General features: G+C 44.7%; 1 protein-coding gene across 1 annotated transcript in view; it reads right to left on the bottom strand.

Annotated features, from left to right (window-relative positions):
* Positions 1 to 26,555, bottom strand: part of LOC131287482 (hemicentin-1) — a 44,782-nt gene extending 18,227 nt beyond the window's left edge. Inside the window, exons 1-2 of the mRNA XM_058316535.1 lie at positions 26,474 to 26,555; positions 301 to 642 (exon numbers count right to left, since the gene is read on the bottom strand). Of these exons, the coding sequence (XP_058172518.1) occupies positions 301 to 642; positions 26,474 to 26,555 (424 nt within the window). The remainder of the gene's footprint in view (positions 1 to 300; positions 643 to 26,473) is intronic.
* Between the last annotated feature and the right edge of the window lie 238 nt (positions 26,556 to 26,793).

Below are 26,793 nucleotides of genomic sequence, written 5' to 3'. Positions count from 1 at the left end.
AATACTAGCGTCTTTTCAATGTTTTCTACTGGAATAAACTATAAGATAAATGGTCTGGCTTGATTTCTTATATCAAAGCATGATGAATATAACAATATGGCCGTCCAAATAAATATAAAAAATAAATTTAGTTAAAAGTATTTATAAATATCGAAAATTAAAAATTTCAAATTCAGTAATAAGAAGGTTTAACAAGTCCGATGACGTCTACTAAATTAAAATGAAGCTTTTTACTCGATTTTTCCTATGTATCGAATGTACGCGGCAAGGCGCTCCCAATGGAGACGCCTGGTGGCTCACCTATCACAGTGAAGTTAATCTTGAGGTTCCTGGTCGGCGAGTTGCGAAAGTCAACCCGACACCGGTACATGCCCTCGTCCGACAGCTTGATCTCGTCGACAAGCAGCTGGGCCGGATGCGATGTGGCCCGAAAGAACGCCCGCTTGCCGAAGTACTTTTCCGACGAGGAGAGGCGCGCCTGCGCCACCTGCCGGCCGCGCACGTCGAAGTTGTAGAGCGGCTCGTTGTCGTCCTCCTTGAACCAGAGCACCATGTACACGGCATCGTCCCGCTCCAGTGGCGCAATGTCGCAGGGTAGGCTGGCCTGCTTCCCTAGCACTCCGTTGACCGTGTTGATGGGAACTGGAATCAAAGGAAAAGAGACATTAAAATGGTTATTTTAAAAAGTGTAACATATTTTTTAAATTGTTTGAAATTTGAAACATCTATATCTATAAAATTTTTGTTTATCTATACGTATAAAATTCTTGTGCCACGGGGTTAGTGCTTAAACTCCTCTTAAACGGCTGAAACAATTTTAATCAAACTTTGCACACGTGTTTCTTAAGCATGAGGATAGGTTTTTAACTATTTCTTACGTCTAGAAGCTACATCATTTTTTGATCAATTACGTAATTTTATCGTCATATATTGGATTTTTTGTTTACATCAGCAATGACATAAGAAGTGCAATCTCAACTCGCAAGTATAAACGGCCACCGCAGCACGCTTTCTTATAGAGCGTGGTAAGTTGATTATAAAAAAAATCGTTGCTTTGCAATACCAAGAAAATTAATTCTTGTTATTTGTCAGTATAAATAACAAATTTTGTTTAGTTTAGGTCTCTATTTCATGTGAGTGAATGCAAACGTCGAAAAAAAACATGCTAACGTCGAAGAGTTAAATGTTAAAATTCAAAAATTAGGTCAGATTTGATATCATATATTTTCATTGATCCAGTTTGCAACCCCCACGAATCCTTTAATTTTTACAGAGCATATCATCTGTACAATGAACAGTCAAAATGAGTATTTAAAAAAAAAATATTTTCATAATTTGAATTTTTATATTCTTTTCAAGCATGAACTGTGTTTAATTTACCAAATTTCTCGCAAAGCTTCATTGAACGTGAATCCATTAGAACATTTTCAAACAAATTCTCGCTTATCAACTTGCCATCAACAACTTTTCATCCGAATTACTGCTAGTCGATCACTATCAGATTTAGTTATTTATGGTTTACCAACATGCCTACCGAGAAACGGTTCAATGAAGGTCATTAAAAACTGCGAACCACTTTGACGTCTATTGCTTTTCATAAAAAAAAAAACAAAATGAAAACTTATTTAAAAATCCATCATTCATTTTTTTTGTTTTTCTACGGTTCGGTATCGAATTTTCACGAATAGCAACCGACCGTCGGGGCTTTGGCACGACTGGAACCACTTCACGTGGTCGGGAAAAACTCAGACCGTCCGAAGCATAATCCCATTCCGGACCGATAAGCCATAAACTAACATCACTCAAAGCAGGTAAAGTGGAGGCTTTTGCTGAGCAAAACCAAAAAAAAAAATACACGAGGGTAAAATCCCAACTGGTTCCGCTTCGATCGAGAAGACAAACAGGAATGGGGAGGACGGAAATATCGCTACTCGGCCAACATCAAACGTGCACCAATCTCGAAGGGCAATCCTTGCACATAAAACCGGAACCCACCTGACCCCGTTACACCGTCTCTCCCGTCCCGGGGGCGAGGATTCCTCTCGAGAGGCACTCATTTGGCTGACTAATTTCCACCTACGACGCCGTTGACTTTGGTGGCTCGCGTGGCCGACCGGCAAGGCGAGCGCTTCCGTGCAGTCAATCAGCGCCCAGCCTCCTCGCTCCCCAATCCACCCTGCGGGGCCCTTTGACCTCCCCTGCGCGAGAGCTGGCGGTCCGGCTCGGATTACGTTCCACCGTTTGAACTTTATTTTATTACACTTCATTGTTATTGTTATGGGCCCCGGTCGTTGTTAGATACTTCACTCACTTGCCGGCGCTAACTTGCGCACTCATGCAATCCCGTGCCCTCGTCTGCCACATCCTGTGTACCCTCAAACACACACACACACACATACACCTGAACACGTGTGCGCATTGAATGTCCCTCCCCACTCTAGTACGGTTCCCGCACGTATCCTCGTTCGACCATCATCAATTCATAAATACCACCTGTGCCGGCGGATGAGCGACACTGAGCGAGTCCTTTTTCGGAACCAACTGAACCCGAAACTCGGGCGCCGCTCGATGACGGGCAAAAAAGGGTTTATTTATTTATTTATTCCTCTGTCTGTCTCTCTGCAGCCGTCCCAACTTCCCGGGCTCTTGCCTTTCCTCAGGCAGCCTTTTTGGTGGCGTTGAAGGTGGTGGTGGTGGCAATTTTACCTTGGCAGAGAACCCGACTCGCAATGCCGGTGCTCTCTTCCTTCCTTTTCACTCACACGTCGGGATTCGTTCGCATGGCAAAAACCGGCGCCCTGGAGGTGTGGAAATCCCTGCGAGGGTGGTTTTTGAGTCACGCTCAACAAATACCACCATCGCTGTTTGAACCACACAGGCATATACATATGGAGCGGGGACGGGAAGGACCTCTACTGCCAGTCACCCCGCCCCGTCCCTCCGGTTCTGCTTCAAAGCTGGGAAGCGCACTCGTCATGCTCTTGTTAATCTTGCGGTGGAAAGTGGGCCATTGTGAGGCGGCCGCTGGTTTATGGGGCGTACGGATATCCGGGTACATGTAATCCATACGTGGCTGGGGTTGGGTAGAAGGCTTTAATGCTCCGCTCGTGGTGAGTTAAACCAGAACCGGTGATATTAACTTATGTGCGATCGCGTTGAAAGGTTACCTCATGTGAGAAGGATGAAGAGCTTGCGTTAAATACTGTGTGAACGGATCTTAACCGAGCTGGCGGTAAAATCATCAGAAAAATCAGCGGGCAGATTTCATGCGAAAGAAGTTATTTCATATGAAAAAGCTTAGTTTTAACGCAAAATGTTGTCTAATTTTTGTATGCCAAATAAATACTATTCTAGTAAGAGGTGATGAAGTTATATCTAAAAGGGATCTTATATTTATTTATGTTACTGAGAAAACTTATTTGCAGTATCACACTGGGATAAAAACATGAGAAAAGCATTATTCACACATAAAACTTGGTAACAGTATATACGAAAGTAAAGAATAAATTGATAAACTTATAATTCAGCACAAAAATTAGTATATCACCATAGCACAAGTTAGAAATTGTGATGAAATGTTGCTACTTGATTACTACTTGTTGCCGACTTGGGATAAATCATGAAAAATACTTTTTTCACAATCGTCACAAAGTTTTTCCCACTCCAGATTCCCAAACACCGACACTCCGGAACAACACCTTGCCCCCTACACTATTTCAAAGTGACAAATTTCGCGTGAAATTACAACTACTGGGATGTTTGTAGGCAAACTGAAAGTTCCTTAAGATGCGAACCAGAAGCGAAAGTTTTAGTAGCATTAATGTTTTCCGTCCCCGAGCTTCGCTGGGGCTTCCAGCTAGGGAAATATATTTTCCAACAATTGAAGAAGAAATCATTGTATAAGCGATTTCTATGGCTTACCGTAGAAGCACCATACTTGGCGCGGGTCCAAACTTGGCGCACTTTCTAATATTTTCTTCGATATTAGACTATTTCCAAATCATTTCAGCCTAAAATATGGAGTTAAATATTTGTTTATGTTTGTACAATACATCCGCATCAAAACATGTTATTGGTTTTTAGTTATTGAATGTATATATAATTAAATGAAAAATTCCATCTCACAAGTGCGCCAATTTTTACTCGCGTTAGCAACGCTGCTAAGGAGTGGGTTCAACTGTTTCCAATAATTTATACGCAAAGGAAAAATTATTAGGGATTTTATTTATCAGAAACTGTTAAAAAGTAAGTATTTTCAATGAATCGTGGTTAGATTCGGCGCTTTTTGAGATTTTTATGCTAATTTTGAAGTGAACAATTTTGCGCCAAGTTTGGCTCACAGTGTTCCTAATTATTCACCGTGGAGAATATGACTGTTTGCGCTGCTAGATATTTTTGAATCATAGAAGGCTTTGATGAATGAGATTATAAAAGTTAGCGATGAGATAGTTTTATTTCCACGAGAGAAGCCAAAGTCCGCTGCAAAAAAAGCTAAATTGTTTTTTAAATTGCTGTTGAAAAGTGTTTCTATTGTTTTAAGTTGACTTTTGAATATAGCTGTTGAATTCAATGAACTACATCCATTTTGTTGTAAGTGCGCCAAGTTAGGAACACATCGCGCCAAGTAAGGAACATTGCAAAAACCATGCGCCAAGTTAGGAACATAATGTGCCACACAAAGAGTTTCTGAAACTTGAAGAAATAACAATTTAAGAGTTTCTCACTTATTTTTCTTATATTCTATGGTAGTTAGGCTAGCACTGTGCAAAAAATGGTATGATTTGACCGAACATTGATTTTGTTATTCAACTTTTTATGCAGAATTTCCTTAACTGCGCCAAATATGGTACATCTACGGTACTTTAAACAGTTGCTTGACGGTCACTGAGTTTAAACCTGAAACCGACGAACCACTGTGCTTTAAGACAGCAACACTTATTGAAGCCGGTCAAACCTTCGGAAAAGTTGCGCAGCATCTTTGCTTCGGCTTTAATGCAATTAAACGATTTCTCGGTCCCTTGCTGTGGAGCGCACGCGAAACTCACCACAGAACACCAAATTTGGTTAGGTCATCCGCACAAGCACACACACACACACACGCACACACCCCCACAGCGACGAGGGCTCATCTCCAATGGCGAAGTTGGTCGAATTCCAACCCTCGGAGGCGAACACATGCTAAAAAATACAAAAACGGGAAATAAAACACACCAGAAAGTCGCTTCAAGCACCAAAAACCCACTCCGGAACAGATGTTAGTGTGGGATCCAAATAGAAGCAAAAAGAAGAATAACGAAACAAAACCAGTGAGTCAGAGCAGCCCCCAAAATCGTGGGAAAGGTCTTGAGTAGAGTTGTGCAATTCAGATTCAGATACATGAAACTGAATGACTCTTTGCTTCGTTTTTGAGATTCATGAATCCAACAGAATTATTTATGTTAGAAGAATAGAAAAGTAATGTCCGAAAAATTCACAAAACGGGTAGAGATACCCCCTTTCTGTCGCTTTATCCACGACAATGAAAGAACTATGAAGATTCTTGGAAGATCCATGAAAGATTCATGAAGTTTCATTAAGGTGTACAAAGGATCATCAATGTTTGAAGATTCGAATTCCAATAGATTTATGAATTAATCGGAATGAATCTTAGGTGACAGATTCGTAAGACACAACACTAGTCTTGAGCTAAGTAACTTTCTTCGATTTTTGCCTCGAAAGTCCTTGCAAACTGTCGTCAGTGCCAATTTTCATTAGAATGTTAGGTTTGTGTGGTTTTGTTAAAAGTTCTCTCCACCCGAGCCTAGAGGTTGTTTGTAATTGTCATGGAACCCGAAGGGAAACCAACCCTCGACGATAGAAACTGAAGGGACGTTTCTGTTTACCGCCTTTTCCATCGCAGTCCTTCATTGGTTCCGTTTTCGTGCAACATTTTTCCGACGGCACGCTTCGACGGTCGTGAGCTTTTTCCAACCTGCGCCTCTTTGATCTAGCCCGGTGGAAAACTTCAACCACGATGCTGCACGATACCACTTGAAAACCATTCCAGGCTGCATACCACGGGTTTCCATGGGGTTTTCCATCAATGTGGCGCTGCACGGGCATTGTTGCGCGCCGTGGACTCCGATGGAGCGTTGAAATTAAATTACAATTAGACAAACAATCATAACGTGAACGAACTATGCTTCCCCGATTTGTTTCCTCCAGCATTGGAGAACCAACGCTCGAAGGTGCCAATCAAACATCAAACGTGAAAAGAATGCTTTCTTCGCTTGACATTGGCAGAGAGTCATAGCATACCATTATTTTTACCTCGTTTTTTGCTTACCGCTCGACACCAATCATAACGAACGACGGACGGGTGGAAATCAATATTTACAAGCCTCACGGTCAAGTCGCTCAAAAGGCGTCGTAGGGTAAGGCGTAGGGAACAAATAACGGAATTCCGGCCCGGGGAAAAAGGTAAGCCGCCGATACGGCGGATATTTCCCTCCCACGGGGCCGGTCGGGGGACGTCGATGCTGTGTTTGCCCTAACCGCTGGGTCCACTTCCGGGAGGCCACCCACGCTGACCGTTCCCGGGAATGCCACCCATCCGGAATCTCCGGGACCCGTGAACAAGGCCGGAATCATTTTAATTGCTGACTACGCGCGGAAACCCCGACCGTGGCGCGTGAAGATTCGTTTGAACCTGATTATAGGGTTCGGCGGGTTTTGGGAGCGCGAGAGGGAAGCGAAGGAAGGAGAGGAAAATCGATCGAACGAAGCGTGCCCTTCGTGCGAATCCGTGGGGTTTACTTTTACCGTTTTTTTCACGTACCTTTGTGTTTTGTTTGTTGAACTGGTGTTTTTTTTTCTTCTACCAGGGAGCGGTCGATTAATTAACGAATCCGTTCCCGTGTTTTATTTTTTCTCGTTTCATTTCCTCCGACACGGTTCGGTTACCCCCTTCCCGCCGGTGCGGCGTTAGGGGCCTTAGCGGAAAAAGGGGTCTTTCTTCGCCGAAAGCCGTCATAAATCAAATCCACCACCGAATGGGAAAAGGTAAAATTGTGGGGCTCCGGCAAACCGTGTCCATGACGATGATTGAATTGGAACGGTTTCCGAGCGAATCGATTGATTTCGATTCGTCATTAATGTTTGTCCTTTTTTTTTCTTCTCCGTATTATTGTATCGTCAGGATCCGCACGGCGAACCGGGTGCGGACGGTTTTTTTTCGGGTGGATTTTTGTGCCGCTTCCCGATGTGCTGGCCAAAATTCATCGAATCCGTCTCGGTGTGGGTTTTTTTCATCGAATGAAGACACATATCGCATCCGTTTTCCGTTTATCCGACCGTCGAGCCCCAGCTACGGCTCATGATTCATTCAGACGCCTATCATTGCGGTGGCAAAAGTGTCAAATATTTAAACCGAATTCGGCCGAGGGGCCATCAAATATTAAATTCCCTCAATATCCAACGTCCGGCGAAGATCGACCCTAAATGAAGGGTGGGAAAAAACTGTCCCCCCTTGGGTGGGAAAATGCTCGAAACGCTTTTCCACCGGCCAGCTGGCGAAACGCCGGGGTAAATGTCTTAACCTTTATCAAATTTAATCCATTGACCGATCTGCAATGGCGGGCAGCGATATGTCGGAGGGGGCCCGCATACAGCTCGGGTCGGACGGCAAAGTTTTAAAATAGTCCTCCGATAGGTCCCTCCGATTCCCCCCGCTGCTCCCATTTCCGAAACCCTTTCACTCGCTTCGTCTCTTTTTGCGCCCTGCGGCCATCCGTACGGCTCCCTATGTCTTATTTAGACCGCCTTTCGACGCAACGCTTTTCGTACGCCCTATCTATCGAATGGGGCCGGGTTTTGCCGAGTGTCGAGTGCCGAAAATTCCCACCCCAACCCGGCTGGTGTTAGTTCCTTTTTCATTTTTTTTTTGTTTGGTTTTCGTTATATTCCCGACAGGATATCTCGTTCTATGCCTGAACATTTCCTCCTTCCAAAGAGACGAAGTACATTCTGCCCGCGTACTTCACAGTTTCCTGCTCGACTAGGGTGTCTAGGAAAAAGGAGCGGGGCACCAGATCTTGAGGGTCCGACACACAAACGGACACACTTACTCAGAAACGGAGGTCTAACAAAGCGACAACGGATAACTGGGAGGGAGCAGCCCGTTGAAATGCCGGCCAATTCTTCGGTACTTGGATTTTTCAACTTTTTTTTCCCCCCCACCCAACTTAGTGGTAAGGGTGTGAAATTTATTGATCGTACAGACACACATAATCGGAGCCAATCTGTGCCCGGCGCTGGCCTATAGGAATTGGGGAGTTCCTAGGGAGAGCTGAAGAAGGCAAAAACAGAAAGTGGGAGCGTAGAAACACATAGCCGAATAACGGAAACCTCGACACGGTGAAGTTGTTGCCGCTTGTTGGCACTCTTGTTTTTTTTTGCTACTTGTCGACCATATCTCGTTATCCTTGTGCCGAGGGATCTGCACGTCACAGCAAAACGGGCAGCAAGTGCGCCTGGTCTACAGGGGTGGCACACAGCGGGAGTGAGGTACGGATAAGCGAAAGGTGATTCGAGATTGGCTTGCTAAAGTCTGGTCAGTCGAAAGACCGAATGGGTGTGTGTGAGTGTGAGAAGCCCGTTCCAATGCGGACATTGAAGTGCTACGGTGCTGATGTGATAGAAATCGGCCATCGGCATGGGATGGGTATGCCCGGCGGAAGGCACTGGAGGTCCGAAACGGAAAAGGTTCGGCTTCGAAGGATGTCCGCCAGTTTCCCCGCGGCACGGAGCTCGTCCTCGCCGGGTTGTCCCGGGTTTAGTGGAAGTGGACTACTAACACCGCAAAACACGCTTCTCGCTGCGGTTTTTGCCACAACCCGCTCGGCCACTTCTTTGCACCCGCTTCCCTCGACCGCACCATCACGCTTCCAAACGGCGTCGTACACTTTCCATCCTTATATCGATCGATTGGCTTCAACTCAAACCCGGTCCAAAAAGGCAAACACGGAACCGACGTGTGTGTGAGGGTATGTGTGTGTGCGTGGGAGGAGGGGAGTGGAGGGTTCCCCACTACTGAGGCGGCCTTGAAGGAACGTCGTGTACGGCGATGCAAAGATGGCGACAATTGGCAAATCTCTGCAGTGCAGTGCTCGTATGTGCCGACTATGTTGTGTGTGTGCAAGTGTGGTGTGCAATTTTCCTCCTTATGCCACGTGTAACTTTCACTCGCTGACGGTGCATCCGATTGTGTGACGGTGCAGCAAGTTGTTGTTGACCCAAAATAGTGTGAAACAAACCATCACAACACAGCACAATCGAGCAGGTCAGCGCAAATGTATTATGGAGAGAATGCATTGGAATGGATCTCAATCAAGGTGCGTTCTTGTATTGCAAAAACATAGCATAAAATCATATGTTATAAACCTGACCATTATTAAAAGTCAACAATCAACATAAATGGTATCGTGTTAGGCGGTCTACAGTCTTCTAGATGGATCATGTGGGCTTACCACAAAACATTCGGATCTTTTAACCATGACCCAAGACGAGAGAACCGTAAAGAATAAGAAATAATCATAAAAAAATCCAATACAATATATAAAAATTTAATGTCATAATACTGCTTTACAAGCAACAAATTCAATATCAGAATAATAAATCCTATTCTTCGTAATCTTACACTGGCAGTTCTCCGAATACGGTGCTATCAAAGACCTACGAAAAGAGGTTCTGATTGTAACCAAGGTTTTGGTTCAACCGAAAATTGCTATTGCGATTCGAGGAAATTCCGAGTAGCTACTCCTAGTAACATTTACTTCCGAAGAAATGTGCAAGAATGGAATCAAATGTTGTGCTTAGTTTACACGAGGCGCAAAAGACTGAAAATGCACGGGGAAATATCAGTTTTGCTGTTCCTTTTTTTTGGTTCGTGTGCTTTTTTTACTGGCAAAGAATTTATGGTATTATTAAAAGCTAGGCCGATGCTAATCGCCTAAAATATACAGTTTTGGTTGAAGTAAAATGATTGTTTGATTACTCTAGTTTGTAAATGCGCAAAACAAAATCTTCAAACCTATCTAAAACCAACAGATAATAAGTGGGAAAGGTAGTTAATGAAGCGGTCCATACTTTCTGCTTTAAAATTATAATGAATTTTAGATACAAGTTTGATACTTTTCAAACACTTCCAAAAAGAAAATTTATTTTTCGTTTATTTATGTCTTTCATAGAGGATATGACAGAAAAATAGCACCCATTTTTGAAAACTAAAGAAATCCGTATACAAACAAAGACTGAACTCAATAAGTTAATACCAAAAAACAAACCTGTTCTAGCGCATCCACAAATTGAAAAAGAAAGATTATTTGCTGTGCCCGCTATTTTCTTAGCCAGTCATAGTGAATAGTTTATTTCATTAGCTTTGTGATATTATTTTGTCATGAAACAACCTTTGGTAAGTTTGGTGTAGCAGCATTTTGCCCCCAAATATGACCTGGCCTTTGACTCTCGTTTACGAAAAGTGAAACTAGCCAATCCCAACTTTCATCAGTGCTTAGTGGCATCAGCAGTACCACGTTGCATGGTCATTTTACGCTGACCTAGTCAACTAAATACAGCAACCGAAACTGAGAGCTTGTCCCTACGTCCCCATTCTATTTTTTACTACCCAGTACTGTACTCCAATTCCTTGGCCTTTTGCGGGACAGGAGATGAAAACCATTTACATTCAATTCACATCCTCAGCCATGGGATACTCCGGGATGGTTGGTCAAACTTCCGCTCTTTAATATCTTTACCATTCGGCTCCGTTCAACCCGCAAACCCCATCCCAGCCCGCCCTCGGTAGCGCTTGACCCAGCGGGCTCCAACACGGTGCAAAAACAAACCCGAACCACCCGCCCCGGTTCGCTTCGGTATGAATTTGAGCTTTTGAATAATTAATCGGACGGTACAGGGTCCCGTCCCGCCAGCATAATGTTTACCCGCCCTCTACCACCCTCCACCCCCCAGGGAGCAACTTTGAAACTGCACCGGAGAATGCTACTGCCACTACCGGTGGGTTGCCGGACGCGACGCATAATCTCTGGCGAACAATCTCTAACCGCCCTCCGGTTGACGTAGTCCCTTTTGGCTGGCAAAGGTTGTTGTACCGGTATTCATGATTTCTGGAGCGTCCCGAAACCCACCACGACGGCAGCGAAGGATACTCGCTGGCCAGGAAGCTACGGGCGGAATCCCAAACCAGGAAAACTGGAATGCTGCAAGCTTCATCCTCCCAAAATGAGGCGCAAAAAAAAGAAAGCAGCAACAAGGATTCCACCCGACCTGAACCAGCTATCGTACCCGATAAGCATACACCGCCGGCGATGAATGGCGGAGTGTTGCTCCTTCGCCGCTCGACGACCACCGGTTGGCAGAGCGAGCAGGGAAAAGGTTGTCCCGTTCCACCCGAGCACTAAAGGAAACCCCAAAGGGTTTGGGACCAGGGGGTGCGGGAGGAGGCATTTAAAAACCCGTAGCAAAAACCGGCTACCAAACTGCTGCTGCTTAACTATAGTTTTGTTTGGTCCCCCCCTCCTGCCCTCCGCCCTCGTTGGTGTCCTCTCATCCTAGACGGATTTCGTGGCTTCCAACACACCCTCGACTGCACGGCGTGTCGCTGGCCATTAAATCCCCAGCCGCATTTTGGAAAATGTCCCACTTTTCTGGGTGGTTTTTAATTTTCCGTAAAACGACTACGACGACAACGGCGATGGCAGCGGCGACCATGACGGTTCCCTTGATGGTTTCCGCAAAAATGAGACCGCACCGGCGGCCCCGGGAAATGAAAAACAACACCGCGGCTGGAGGTTGCTGGTCGGCGCGAAGGGGAGGAAATGGGGGTGAAATAAAAAAAAATTATACGACACAGCTCCATGTAGTTGCTCCAAATGAAAGGGACAAGCAAGGGAAAAAAAAGAAGATCACCTCAAACACGTCGACATGAATAAAAGTCATGTACAAGCCGCAAGAGTGCAAGAATGTGTTTGGCCGGAGTTTTCGCTCGTGGCGACGACCTAACCACCACCACGACGACGACGACGACGACGAACGGTTGGCCCCGGCGGACGGTTGAGCGAAATTTCGCCGGAAGTTTATTTTAACCCCAACCCACCCCCCTCGGCGGCCTCCCTGCCTCCCGTGAAGGATGGCAAAAAGTCGGAGGGAATGTATTCTATTCCTTTCAGACCTTTCGTTTTTTTTTTTTTATTCATTTCATACCGCCCCGTCAACGCGAGCGTCTTGACCGTTCGTGCACCAGGCATCAGCCAGCCAGCGAGGAAAGATCTTGGATCCCCGGCTGGCCTGCCGTCACATTTCCGTTCCTTGGCCGCGCACTGGTGCGCACTTCCGGTTCCACGCGGCCCAACCGTTCCGGATGAACCCCCGGCACGTAATAGCTTATGAAGATGATTAATAAAATCCATTATGGCAATTTATAGAGAGAGATAAGATTTTTCTTCTTTCGGGTTTTCCCGGGCACGACCCACCGCGATCCGGCTTCCGCCCGGTCGCATTCACCATCGCATGTTTACACTGTTTACAATTAGGAATTTTTCATTACTAGGAAACGCGCTCGGGTTCTGGCTTTCTTCAGCCAAAACTTGGCGTGTGTTTTTTTTCTTTTTTTGTTTTTTTGTTAGTTTCTGTTTCGCTCGCAGACCTCACCCGGTGTGCTTGTTTCGGGAATGGTTTTAACAAGCTGTATATGTGTGTTTTTGTTGTTCCTGTGTATCGCAACACGATCAGCAAACTGTTGGAAGATGCTGCAGGGAACGGAACTGTTTGTGAAACTTTTTCATCTATCCGAACCGGTGATTTAGATGGACGATTTATGGCATTCCTGTTTCGTATCTGCTGTTTTTTTTTTTCAACAAGAAATGGAACGCAACAGTTGCTAGCGGAACTGTCTGTGCAGACAAATTTTGGTTGAACTATATTTCATGATTAATCTCAGCACAATTTAATCATTCTGCATACTGGATATCCTTTCTCGAACCTTTTTTGTCCTACTATAAATAACTTTAGCGAATATGTTAGTAAAAATAATATGACGATTATCAATGGAATTTGTTAGGTAATGGTACAAAAACGATTTTTTATATTCCATTGGCCTTAATCCGTAATTCAATAAGTGCAATGTGTTCAACTGAGGCCAACGGGTAACTCGAAATCTTTGTTCAGAGCAATTAAAACTAGACAGTTAGTAAACCATCATACAATTCCAAGACTCCAGATCGAACTCAACAAAGCTCTGTATAAAAAATAGTTATAATTAGTTACGTGATTTAGGTGGAGTAATAGTAGTAAAATATAAAATTCCTGCCTTTAGAAACTATAATTAGTAACGTTAAAACAAATCACTTAATTACCTTGTAATATATGCAAAATTTATAGCCATCTGAAATTCATAGCCATAAACCAACAAAATATACCGATCTACATTGAAACGTGACGTGTCGATAAAATGGGTTTGTTTGAATGCTTAACGTAACAAAAGTTTGTTCGAAATATAAACCTATTTCGTGATACCGAATGAAACCTGGGTTGCAAATCTAATCTTGCCTCGGCTGCTCTACGCTTGTAATTAGATAGATAATTAATTTCCAGCTTTGCCAAACTCAAATTACGAAAACCCTTGCTCCGTGCCCTTGTGGAACATTAAACGATTACGAAAAACAATTAGGAAACGCTCTAAAACAATTTTCCACGGGCCCGGGCCCTACGAGGGGCCGGGAAAAAAGTAAAGGACCGGTAAAAATAAAAAAAAAATCTAAAAAACAACAAACCATCACGTAACAAACAAGTTGACCCTCCAGGTAAGGTCGTGGAAAATCAATGCTATCTTTCAAACGAGCTGGTACTACATTTCCTTCGCACGACGTCGTAGCAAAGGAAAATACGGAGGGAAAACGCCAGTTAAAAGAAACCCCGTTTCATGGCCATCAATTAAGTCATGTCTTATCAGATTTTCGGGCCGTTTACAAGAGCACCCCGCCGGGCTCGGCGCCCCTCCCCCCTAACCATCCCGCGGGAAAGTAGTTAGGGGGTTCGGAAAAGGGTTTTCGCAGTGTTCCCCCGGCCCAGTACGGCCAAACGCTGTCAGTATCGAAAGATTCATCCACCGCCATCGCTGTCGTTCGGCGACCGAAACTGGGTGGTTTATGTCCTTTTGCCGAGCGACGACGCGTATGCTAATTAATGTTGCATAAATTAAGATGCGACCATCGTGATAAGTAATTACACTTTTGTAGCTTTACAAAGCGACCGGTTCCCGGCCACGCGATCCCCGCGAGCCGGAGCACGAAGGTGAGCGATGGTCGGTCGGCAGGTCGGTCGGTTGGAGGTTCAACGGAGGACACGCGAAAGGACACGCGCTTTCCACGAAAGAAACCATCCACAGCCACAGCGAGTCATCGAATCACTCTGCAATGGGAAGGCCTGTTTTTATTCTTCCCCGGACCCCCTTTTGAAGGTTTCACTCTTCTTAAAACAAACCAATGCCCCCGTTACGCCACATAAAATGCGAATCTCGAAGGCGACAATGACAGAGACGATATGTTGCAATTTTTATTTGTGTTTATTTGGCTCGTGTATTATTTATTGCACCCCGGGCAGGCTCGGTTTTCCCCGGTCTTCCCGAGCCCCAGGGGAGCACGGAGGCGGAGTGCCCTGTTGGTGCCTCCTCCGTTCACCGGACCAAACACACGATCGTTCACCGCCGGCAGTTGCCATCAGTACCAGTTCGTCCGGATTGCGAAACCCGCTTTCGGCGGTGTGTCCCATGTTTTATGTTATGTAGTCCTTTTTTTTATTTGTTTTATGTTCGTTTTTGTCTTCTTGAGGCGAATTCGGGGGAGACTGGAAAAGCACACGAAATAAAAAAAAAAATGGCACACCACCGGAAGTACACCGAAATGCTGCCCTGCGTGTCCTTCGGGGCCATGTGGGCGTGTGCACGATAAGACAGAGGCCAGAGAAAAAAAAACACACACACACACATAAACAGACACAAAAAAACTCAAAAGGAAACGAGCGTAACAACATGGAACCAAGTGTATTGCACAAACGGCACGACATTCATGTAGGGATGATGGCAAAAGATGAGCCCGCCGGGTTTAGGTGATAAAACGATGGAACCTCCAGCGGATCCGGCCGGTGGGTGGCGAACATCCTGGCGCAATGTCCCGGTCTATGCTTTTTCTTTTCTCCACCGCGCGCACTGCGGCCGGAGCCCGGAACGATTCCGGCGTAGTGGAGTGCCCGATTACACCGAGGGATTTATTTGTGCACCGAAAGTTATAATGTGTTGGCAGGGCGCTAAGGCACCGGAAACGGTCGGTAGGTAGGTGTGCCCCACGTACAGTCCTCGGCGTAATCCGGCGAGCGGTAAAGTTTTACCTACCGGCCCAAGTCCCAGTGGTTATGCGGGTTTTCTGGAGAAGTTAACCTCCTGGTCGTGCGCACATACACACACACACACACGTACAGTTTATCATAAACACTGTGCAATTAGCACTTTGTCTAGCAAAATCGTGAAAAGCACCATTAACGGGACGGACGGAAAGCATGTGTTAAAACTACATATTACATCCACGTAGCTAAGCACGTTGCGAAATGAAAACGTTGAACACATCTTTCAAATGAACAAAGCGCACAACAAACAAGAAGTGTACATGGAAAATGGTACATTTGGGCACAACATGCTATGATTTTCTGGAATTTGTTGCATACAAGCAGCTTTACTTTAATTCATCCAACGAAAAGTTTAACAAAAAACCTTAAATGCAGGCACCATTTATGAACTATGTTGCTAATGAGGTGATTTATGATGGTCTGCTCAAATAAGTTTAAAACATGATAGGAAAGGATCAAATATTGACCTCAAGAGGATTGGAAACTGTTTGTATGATATCGCAAAAGTCGGTTGTCAACCTTCAAACCACTTATTACTCGACTCTTTTAAGTTACTCGACCTTCATAGTAAAATATTTTTAATGTTCCACAGTGATAGAAATATAATATTAAGACATTTTCTTGCGCGGAAAAAGTCTCATAACAATACTTGTTTTTCAGGTTGTATGTGTTTGAAATGTACAAACTAATTCATTACAAATCTCCCATTGAGGGCTCATTTTTTTGCTCAATGTTTCTATAATAGGGTAGGTTTTTTTTCCAGAACGATCATATACAAATTGATAGTGAAAGCCTCTTCAGGGGAAATGCCGTTTGGTTTCAGTTCTTTTAGTGTAGAATCTACAGCATGTTTTATTATTATTACCTTATTGAAAATTAGTTTTCTAAACGCTTGAATAAGTTATACTCATTCTAATCTTAATGTTTTTAGCAGAAATCTTTTAATATATTCGCAGTTTTTAAACTCCTTTCATTTTCACTAGAGACAATTTTTTAATTTTTAAGTGTTGAGAATATTAACTACAACTTATCATCATAAATTCATTAACATTTAAAGTGTAAAGATTACCCTTATATCCCATATTTATATTTTGAAGCAGTGGCATACGTTTGAAATTTATTTGCGTACAAGCTAAATAGTTTCCTCTATTCGGTCGGAAAAAACTCGAAATACTTTTTTTCTGTGTTCATGAAGTTGCCGCTAATAGTTTATTGAGTTTGGGAAGAATTTAGTTCGCTAACAAACTGTTCAGTAAACTTCCGCGTTCTAAAAAAAACCCCTGCTGCAGGTAAGTTCTATGAATACTCCATAGCCAACGGCTTATCTATCTTTCTAGAACAGTCGAAAGTCATCCGCCGGCACCCAAACGGTCCCAACCAACCAAACCACCCTTGCTAGAACGGGTCAAAAGAATCATAAATCACTCTCCGTTCGTGGGGCCGCGAATGAAATAAAGTCTAATTTATTTATGACTCACTTTCTTCATTAAGCGCGGGTTGTAAAAAATCACTCAACAACACTACCATTCAGCCATTACCGCACCCGTAATGACCGAGCGCTCCGGCCCCGGTGCCGGCCTTTCGGACGAAGTTTTATCCCGGCCACTTGACGCTGTATCGTCCTCCGCAACCCCTCGCTCCGGGCCCCGCACCACCCAGGCTAATGCATCCGCGCGCAAACCCTACCCAAAGTGGTGGCATTATGAATTTTTATTTGAGCTGGCTCTTTCCAGGCAGGTAAGCCAACACCGTACCGACGGCGGGAACTAGTTCGGTTCGGAGCGAAACATAAATCCCGGCCCGTAATCCCATTGCAGATGGAAGGGAAAAACACTACAGTACATCCCGAGTGCGCACCCGAGTGAACCGAGCCGGTACGAACCGTATGGCGCACGTCAGCAAGACACCGGAGCCTTTGGCACGGGACGAAAGCGCTCAAACACTTCAACGGGAAACGGCAAACTAGTGCCGGCGTTACCCCTGGCGGAATTCAACTGGCAAACCGGGTTTTCTGCAGAAACAGCGCCCGAGCAGCATCAGCCGTTTGCCAACTCATAGGAAACTCATTTGCAATCGAGACAAAACTAACTAACTCCCGTGCTCTCAAAGGATCAGCTCCGGCTAAGGATTCGCGATAGGGACCCTTCAACTATGCAAGAGGGTGGGAAAAAGTGCAGGTGGGCAGGGGGGGGGGGAGAAAAGCTCGCGGATCGTGCCAAACAAAGACGCTGCCTGCGAGTGAAATTGTTCGAAAGTGCTTTCGCTCGCGCATTGCAAATCAGGATAAATATTTCAACGTCAAAAAGTTGCGCCCAAGTCAGTCGTCTTGCGAAAGAAGGGGAATAAACATAAGCCACCGGTGTTCCCCGGGACCCCGACCATTCCCGGTGGGTGCGTCTGTTGTCGCAACGGATGGCAGCACAACAATTGCATCTCGACGTTCGGCACAAAGCGGGCAAAAACGTTTTCCCACCCCGGGTTGGAAAGACGCGCGGCGCAAAAAGAAAACTTTCCGAGCAGTCGAACATCGCGAGCGTTCGGAACAGCGTTCCTCCAAGCGAAGGCGGTTGCGGATGATGGACGGGAAATGGCGAAAGAAATTCTACACAAATTTGCGGAGTGTATTGTTTTCCCCGCTCGAAAAGCAAGCGCGCCTTAATTCGACCGTAGGTGGGCCTTTTTGGGGCCACTCGCAAGTTCGAGAATTCGGTTGCTACGCCATGCACGTACCCTTGTCAAACAACGCCGGCAAGTGTGCCAGTTTTCCTGCGCACTGCCCGTGGCTGGAAATTGATTTCTCCACAACGGAACGCAAACGTTGCCGTTCGTACCGCCTACCGCACCAGCCCCACTTAGAGGCCACCGGATGTTCCGCCCTAATGGGTCGAAGGATGGTTTTCCCAGGCTCCGTTGCGCTGTTTGTATGCACAACAATGATACTCTCGCACTCGAGAGCCCCGTGGTGGCACGGAGGCCTTCGAGATGCTGAAGCCAAGGGAAACAACGGGCTGGAGCGGCCGGGAAAACGGAGACCTACGCAAACATAATTAAGAGAAGACACAGTCCGTAACCGAACAAATCACTTTCCTTCCTTTCCGTGAGGAAAATGGGCTCAACTCCGGCGAACCGGGAGCCGGGCGTAAGAAATCTTTCAGGCTTAAAGATGGCAATCCCACCGTCCGGTCGAAGACCCCGTCCCCACCACCACCGCTCGGAAAAGTAGCCAGAGGAGATAGTTAAACAGAAGCAGGCCAACAACAGCAGGATGCTCCAATTCGCTCGTGTTCATGTCTGCGCCAACTTTGCGCCCACAAATGGCCGAACACATCCGCGTGCTTGTGTCCGTGTGCTGAAAGTTCTCCGCATCGCCACGAAGCACACGCATCGAGCACACTCTGCATCATCCGGCCCCTCCTCACCGTTCCTTAAGCAGGAACCTTTTAGCACTCTTCGCGTACGGCTCGTTGAACCACTTCCGGGGTGAGAGGACCGGCCGGATGCGATCGAACGACACACACCGGAACCAGCCGGCAGCGGTTCGCACAGCTGGCTTTTGGCAAACAACAATGGCAAACGAAACGGTGATTTATTATGCAGTCTGCAATTAACATGTTAAGAGAATTAGGATATATTATTCATCCGCCGGCTATTTTCTTTGTGTCCTTACAGATTTGCGCCCCCCCTTTCGGCCCAGCATCGGTCTATCCAGCGTTGGCTCGAGGCTAAGGTGCAAGCACAAGCACCGGGCTGGCAAAGGAAAGCCAGCGTCATCGCAAATGGGGCTGCAAGTGACGCAAACGACCGGGACGTCAGCGCTCCATTTTGGCCGAAGCGGAACGAACCGTCGCCGCTGGAGTGGTAGCCCGGAGCCTGCTCCCGTTTCGAACGGATCCGACCGGCGGAAAACGCACCCAGTTGACGGCTTAAGATGATAAATGAGTAATGGTCTTTCGTTGTAGGAACAAGGTTGCATAGCGCCGATCAATATCAGTTTTCACGTCTTCACACAACGACGCGGTGCACAATGGTGCATGGCTTACCTTCGGACGGGCCTGTTGGAAGTGCACCGAACGGGACATTCGGGCTTATTGCCTCCGACCCGATGTCGATGGCCATGATTGATCGAGTTGTACGTGCGCTTTCAGCAGCAGATCTCAAGAAGGCAGGAGTCAGGAGTCGAAATTCAAGAACCCCATGCACTACTTCTGCTTTAATGTCTTATTCAATCGTCAAAGTCGGAGCCAACATTGTGCCAGGAATTTTCTTTAGCTATAGCAATCGTGTTGCTAAAAGTAAAAAAAAAAACTCTAAATGGAATTCATTTTGCAAAATTTGATCGATTAAAACTAAACCTTAATGCTTGTTTATATTTTATGCTGCTATTTTGAACACGGTGTTATGAAAAGACATATTCTCTTATTTAAAATATCGAATATGTTGTCCTTAAACTAAACTAAATATTGTTGAATTCAAAGTTTCAAATTATACTTCCAAGAAAAGATGCGATATTGCTCTAAAAAAATTTTAATTGACACATTTACATTTGTGTTAATTTAACCAACAAGTGACGTGAGTATCAAAGACATACCAAGACACTTGCTTTATTCTATCTAATTTTCTTCAACGTCTGTTTGTTTTTCTAACCAACATGTAAAACAAAACATTCATTTAATTTATTCTCATTTCTTTACAACCAGCAACAATTTGCATTAATATAAAAAATGACCTTGAGTTAGTATGCGATTATAAGATATTCTACTGGTTAATTCAATGAAACTATTGATAGCCGCAACACAGCTTAAATATTCAATTGAATTTCATTCAGGCAATTTTTATTGATTGGAAATCTTATTTGTATAATGAAAGATAAATCTATTTTTATTTAGAAATATCTGGAAAGTTCATAATTGTTCTACATTCATGTACCCATTAGAGTTAATCAACAGCCATGGAAAAAGGTTTTCCTCTACAATATTCCTTCCCAGGAATTCTTCCGTCTTGTTTGGAAAAGAGTGAGACAATGGTGCAGAATCTAATAGACCGAGTTCTGAGCGTCGCTAATTTTTCTCCCCTTCCTAGCGCGTAGTCCTAATTTAGCTCTCCAGCTTCCTGTCGATCGTAAATCTAACCCCAGTCATAACAATGTGTGCATGCACACCGTACCTATCCCCGACGTACAGAAGGGGGTTGGATAGCAAGGAATACGATTCGGCGTTCTGTTTACAAACACAAACAATCGCCACGGAACCAGCCAAGGTGCAGCAGTTTTCCCACCCGAACGCATCGATGAGGATCGGAAAATCGGTGCACCCCCTCAGCCTAGTGTAAACTTTTCCGTACCATGAAAACCCATCATTGGTAGACGGGCGAATTGGAATGTTTCTAGCGGAGAACCATGTGAGAAACGGTTCCCTAATTGTATACAAACAACAGCAGCTCTCCAACGCACACACCACCGGGACACGGCCAGGTTGCATGGGAAACCGCAGCCCCCGGTCGTGGGTCGATGGGTGTTTCACACAGTTTTGGTATTTAAATTGGAAGTAGCTGCACGCTGGATGAAGTTCCAAAACGAAGGAAAAAAAATCCACCCCGGGAAAACAAGTGCCAGGTTCGGGTGGTTTCCCTTCCGACACCGAACGCGCTCTGGCCGCCCCATACGTTCCCCTAATTTGGCCGGTGGCGGTTTTCCGTCAGTGTTGTGGTTACCGAATTATCTTCGCATCGTTTGAAAGCAAACCAAAGCAGCAGAGAGCAGCATCCACGGTTTTGGTTCCGGAGGGTTACTGCTGCCCGAATTCGTTTGAAGTCAAACTACTCTATTTGACAGCTCATTAGCGTATTCTCGCCACAGCCACCGTCGTGTGTGAATGTGTGTTCGCCCCCTCACACCGGTACTTTCCCCTCGATTCCCTTGAGAAAGCCCAAAAGTCATGGGGAAGCATTTGTGCTGGGTTTCGGTACTTCGGGAGCAAACAGAAGGGCAGAAAGAAATGATTAAACACGTGAGCCTCGCTGTACGGAAAGTCAAGCCAATGCTGCAACACAAACTGACTTCGGGCGAAAACCCTGACTGACAAGGTCGGACGCGGACCGTTGTGCTTTGTTTCGACGTACACCGATCTCCCAAGCGGAGATCAACCGGACGGACGCGAAAAACGGGCCAAGCGAAAGCTGAACCACCGAAATACTTGGTCACGCTCGGAAGGCCATGGTGAAAGTTTTCACCAAACCAAACAGAACTAAACCGACACACGCGTCCTGACGATGGAGCTCCGTCCAACCTCTTTTGATGTTTCACACTCGGTGGAAAAGCAAGAAGAGTGAGCCGGTATAAAAGTGCCAAATATGGAAGAAACGGTGAGCCAAATTGCAACACAACATTTAAAAACGGTTAGAAGGATTACTGTGTGCATTTTGTCTCAGGCTTTAAGCTTTGATACGAACAAGCTATATTATGTTATAAAAACATATAAACAAGTAATTTAGCTAAATTGAAAACTACTAGTTAAACAGAATATCTTTAAACTATAGGCCAATTATCGTCACCAAACTTAATGATATCAAAAGAATAAAGTAAAGAATGATAAAATTCATTTCCAGCTTCTTTTCGTGCTAGTTAATTACATTTTTTACATTCAGTTAAATACTATTTTAATTTGTTACCCATTTTGCCAAATCTTCATTATTTTCGGACCATGCATCTTGTTTTGTAAGATGTGAAATTTGAAGACATAATTTTAAAAATTGTCATCATCATCATATAAGTCAAATGAGATTTATTGTAGCAAAAAAACAATTGTTACATTGTAAAAAATGCAACGTAACTCGAAATAATTTGCAGTAACGAAATTTAAATAGAAATTCTAACTTTTGAATTTTATAAAACATTGTTTTAGCCACGTTGGTTATATTTTAAAACATCAAAACTAAGCAAAAAAAACGTAAGAAAAAGATGTAAAATCATTCGAAAATTTGTTATTGACAAAAATTTTTATTTATAAGTTATAAATTAAATTTTGTATAATAACGTTTTATCCACGTTGGTAATATTTTAAACATCAAAACGAGAGTTGAACGATGTTATTTGTTGTGCAAAAATTAAAAAATTGACAAGATAAGGCAAGTGCCAAATCTGAATGCATAGCACATTCCTCGAGCTATTATTAGCAGAATGTAAACCACATTCCTCGAGATACCTTTGAGTTCAATATTACGTTCCTAGTACAAAACAAATCTGATTAGAAACAAATGACAGAAATTGAGAAATAAGTAACACTTATAAGTTTCTGCAAATAGTGCTCATTTAAATTGTTTATATTCGAACAATCTCTTCAGATTATGAGATATCCTTTTATAATTTCACACAATGCATCCTTAATTTTCCACTGGTAGAGTAATCAAACACAAATATTTTTTTTTTAAACTAAAGGGGCATTCTAAAGCACGGGCAGATTCTTTTCACAACAAATAATGCCGTACGGAATGGATGTGAAGCGCAGAAAATTCACGGCATATTTTCATGCACAAGCGAACAGATTTCTTTCCATAATTACACCGGAAACAAAAACCCCTCCCGCCGTCCAGTGATGTATTGCTGAGCCCGAGATCAAACACCAACGCCACCATAAATAACTTCCTGTGCTCAAATCCTGGCGCTTCTTCCGCCTTTTTACTCCGGGCTCGGGGGGGGGGGGTGGGAGTCAGATTCAGCCAACCTTCTACCGGCCGACATGGCCAAAGTCACCCGTTCAGCGTGAGGCTCGTCTCGAGTAACCTGTGCTTCCTTACAATGTGCGCGAGTTTTCCATTGTGCCGACGCGTTATCGCAGACAGCCAGGAAGCCAGCAGCCGGAACTCGGTCGGGGGAGGGCGGACGGATGGAGATGGGCGCAGTGTAACGTGCCGGACTCCAAAGAAGTCATATCGTACGACCTCGTACGTGCGACGACACATGACGCGACTCGGTGTGCCTTGGGAGAGGTGAAAAAAAACGCGCTCCGGGCGCACAGAAAGACTTGGCGAGTCGAAGAGGCCGGGAAAACAAGCAGCTAAATGTCAACCTGGTGTACCGGTGGTTGCTTGATTTATGTACACGTGCGCCTGTCGGTGTGCCAGCCTGCTTGCCGAGTTGGCGCGTTATCGCACTCGCAATCCTTGGTGTGCGGGTCGCCCTTTTGTTTTGTTTTTTCACTCTTCCCTTCAACCCGCTTGTTTTTCATCAAACCAAACTTTCCAACCAGTTGGCAGCCCTTTTCATTCCACTGTATTACGCTGTTGGTGGTGAAGTAATCGGAAGGATTTTTCCGTTTCGTCTGGGAAGTTCCACTTCGGCCGTAGTAAGTCACGCGAACCGTCCGCAAAGGTTAACGTGGTCCGTGCGCTAAACGTGGTGAACTTTTACAACTTCGTGCTGCCTCTTGCCCCCGTTATGGATCTGGTTCGGTGTCACAACAAATTAGACAAACGTGCAATCGTATACCAACTCCCACCGGGTTCGGCTTCAGCTCAATTACTTGATAGCATGCGCACAAAAAAATCCGGTCGCAAGATGCAATCCTTTTCCGTTGTCCTCCGGCGAGTCATTAGTTCGTCCCTGATTGCTGGTTCCAGTTATTGATAAATTATTCGTAATTGCAATCCTCGCCTCGCCTTCTACCGGCAGCCGGGAAACACAAAACAACACCATTCCATCGCTACCATTTTGCACGCTCTTAATAACTCCATTTAGAACCCGACGGATGGACCGGGCTCGAGCGGACGCGGGGTTCGGGAAATCGATTCCAATAAGTGCACGATCACCTTTTCGTAGCTTGCACACGCCTTTCGCACACTAATCTCGCCGGCAATAATGTGCACCATGTTATGGCGTCGTTATTGGGGGGCGTTATGTTTTCTCACGCCCACCCCTAAACCTGCCCCGAGAACCGCACCACCGAGCAGCCACCATTTCGGAATTGCAAACGGGCCACGGAGGACGCCCTCGGGGGATGGTGCGATTTTCCACCATCCAATAATTCACCACGGTTTTCCCTATTCCAGGCGGCCGTATTATCGACTGCTTCGATAAAGGCCGCTCGATGCAACGTTGGCTTGCCGCAGAAGGGATGAAGGAAATGGGGTGCAAGATAAAAATGTGGCATCACCATGGGCATAACGGTTCCGTTTGCGGTTTCGTGACTGGTTCCTGATTCCTAATGCGATCTTCCGTTCCGTCGAATGATGACGTCGGTCGGATGTCTTGAGTGAGTCTTTCAAATTATCGAAGTCAGTTCAGTTCACTGCACGAGCCGATGAAAATGCAATTTCCGTTTAATTTCATCGTATTGCACCATATTTTACTGAGATTGCTGGGAATTATTCATCAATCATCGTTAATTCTGTAGACAAAAATTTAAAGTAAATGTTATTCTCTTTACCTAGTAGCATTTGGCAAATGTCTCAAAGTGAACTGTTTAGAATTGTTCTGGTTTCTTGAAGACCCCTTTTAGATTCCTATATCTTTTGCACTATTTTATTCCCCATAGTTGGAAATTCAAGCCTGGCTGGCAAATGTCTCAAATTTGTAAAACTAGCATAGAAGTTATTGAGTCTTTGGTATTTCTTTTTACAAGTGATGTACTTTAATGTATTGTCGGATAATTTTTCGCCAATAAATTGTCGTCAATTACAGGAGTATAATCCGCAAGTCCTTTAAATGGAGTGAAACGAATTGGTCGAATACGTTTTCATTTGTTTTATTTCCGTCAATGCTTTGTGTTTGATTTATCGGAAGTGCCTTCGATTCACAAACCAACTCCAAAATTTACCGTTCAAATGTTTTTTCCTCATTGCTGTCCACATTGAATTAGTTTAATCATTTAAGAGATTTCCAATCTGTTGTGTGAATATGAAAAATCAAAATATCACATTGTAGCTATTTGCACTTCATGAAAAATCCTCTTGTAACAGTAGAGAAATTTTCAATGTATTTGAAAAAAGAAAATCATGACATTCATTGAGGAAGTTTTAAAATGAGTAGTTTCCCATTGACTCGCTCAGTTTAGGATTTGGAGGTAATAATTAATAGAAAGAAGGGAAATTATTTTATTTAATATAATTTATGACGATAAAATTGCTTAAATTAATATGATGACTTTGGAAAGTCTCATTTACAAACACATTCTAATAGTAAAACAGGAAATGTGAATTATTGAAAATCAAATCTAAATCTGAATCTAGTGAGACATTGTAAAAGAAATCTAAGCTTCTTTAAAATACAACATTAATTCAGGTTCGTCAATAATTATTTCCCATATAGACCATGTGTCAAACACCATACGTTACAAGAAGGAGTAGAAATCAAAACAGATCAATTTAAAATGTATTCCTATTGAAAACACATGAAAACTAAAAGCTGCAAATTTGTATAAATGCTTGCAAACTCTCATAAAAAATTAAGCCATTAAAATTGAAACGTTTAAGGCAATGGAAATGTCTTGAGGGCCTCCAATTGTTGCACCGCGTGAGGCCTCGTGGCATTTGCTCAAATTTCAACAAACATCTCTCTTGACAAAATTTTACCACAATGTTCCATTTTTACTTCTTCACTTCCGCCAAAACTGCTCGGAACGTAACAAAGAAGACATGTTTATGCCACCGGACGGTTCATTTACTCCAGCGAAATGCTTCGGAAAGACCGCTTCGCATAAATCCCACAATCAATAACGCTAATGGCAACAATTAATCTGCATGATTAGTGCACACGAGATGAAACGACGACTTTAGTCACCGTTTCTTGCGGTGCTTGAGAATTCTTGCGCCAAAAGAAACCCAAAACACACCCAAGTCCCGGCCGGTGTCTAAGAAGTCTTGTGGCAGTTGTTCAGGTCCGGAACCCCGACCCGAGACGACGCAAGGATGTCTTCGCAAACATCGACGCAATTCGACCCGTAATGCGATTCCGGCGGCAATCGCTTGAAGACAATTTGTCACCTCATAACAAAGGAATTGGCTTTTGGAGCGGCCAGGGCGTACTTACTCGGTCGATCGAGCTCGTTGATTAGATCATCCGTGTCGGAGTAGGAGGCGCCGATGGAGCGCACGCCGACCGCCAGCATCATCAGCATCGCCCCCAGCAGGGCCGTCGAGGACAGGTTCCCTCGTCGCCGTCGTCGTCGTCCTCTGCTGCTTCCGCTTGGCCTTGAGGTGATGCGCTGCTGACCTTTTGTCGCAAGTTCACCGGGTGGTTGCCAGCCGTTCGCACACTTAACCGCCATGCTACCCGCGAGCTCCCGATCCTCCGTGACGCACATGCTACGGTGCGCACAGGACGAACCGCTGGGAAAGTGTCGTGGAAAT

The sequence above is a fragment of the Anopheles ziemanni genome, chromosome 3, assembly GCF_943734765.1.
Source record: "Anopheles ziemanni chromosome 3, idAnoZiCoDA_A2_x.2, whole genome shotgun sequence".
Classification (NCBI taxonomy): domain Eukaryota; kingdom Metazoa; phylum Arthropoda; class Insecta; order Diptera; family Culicidae; genus Anopheles; species Anopheles ziemanni.
This window is presented reverse-complemented; position numbering and strand designations above follow the sequence as displayed.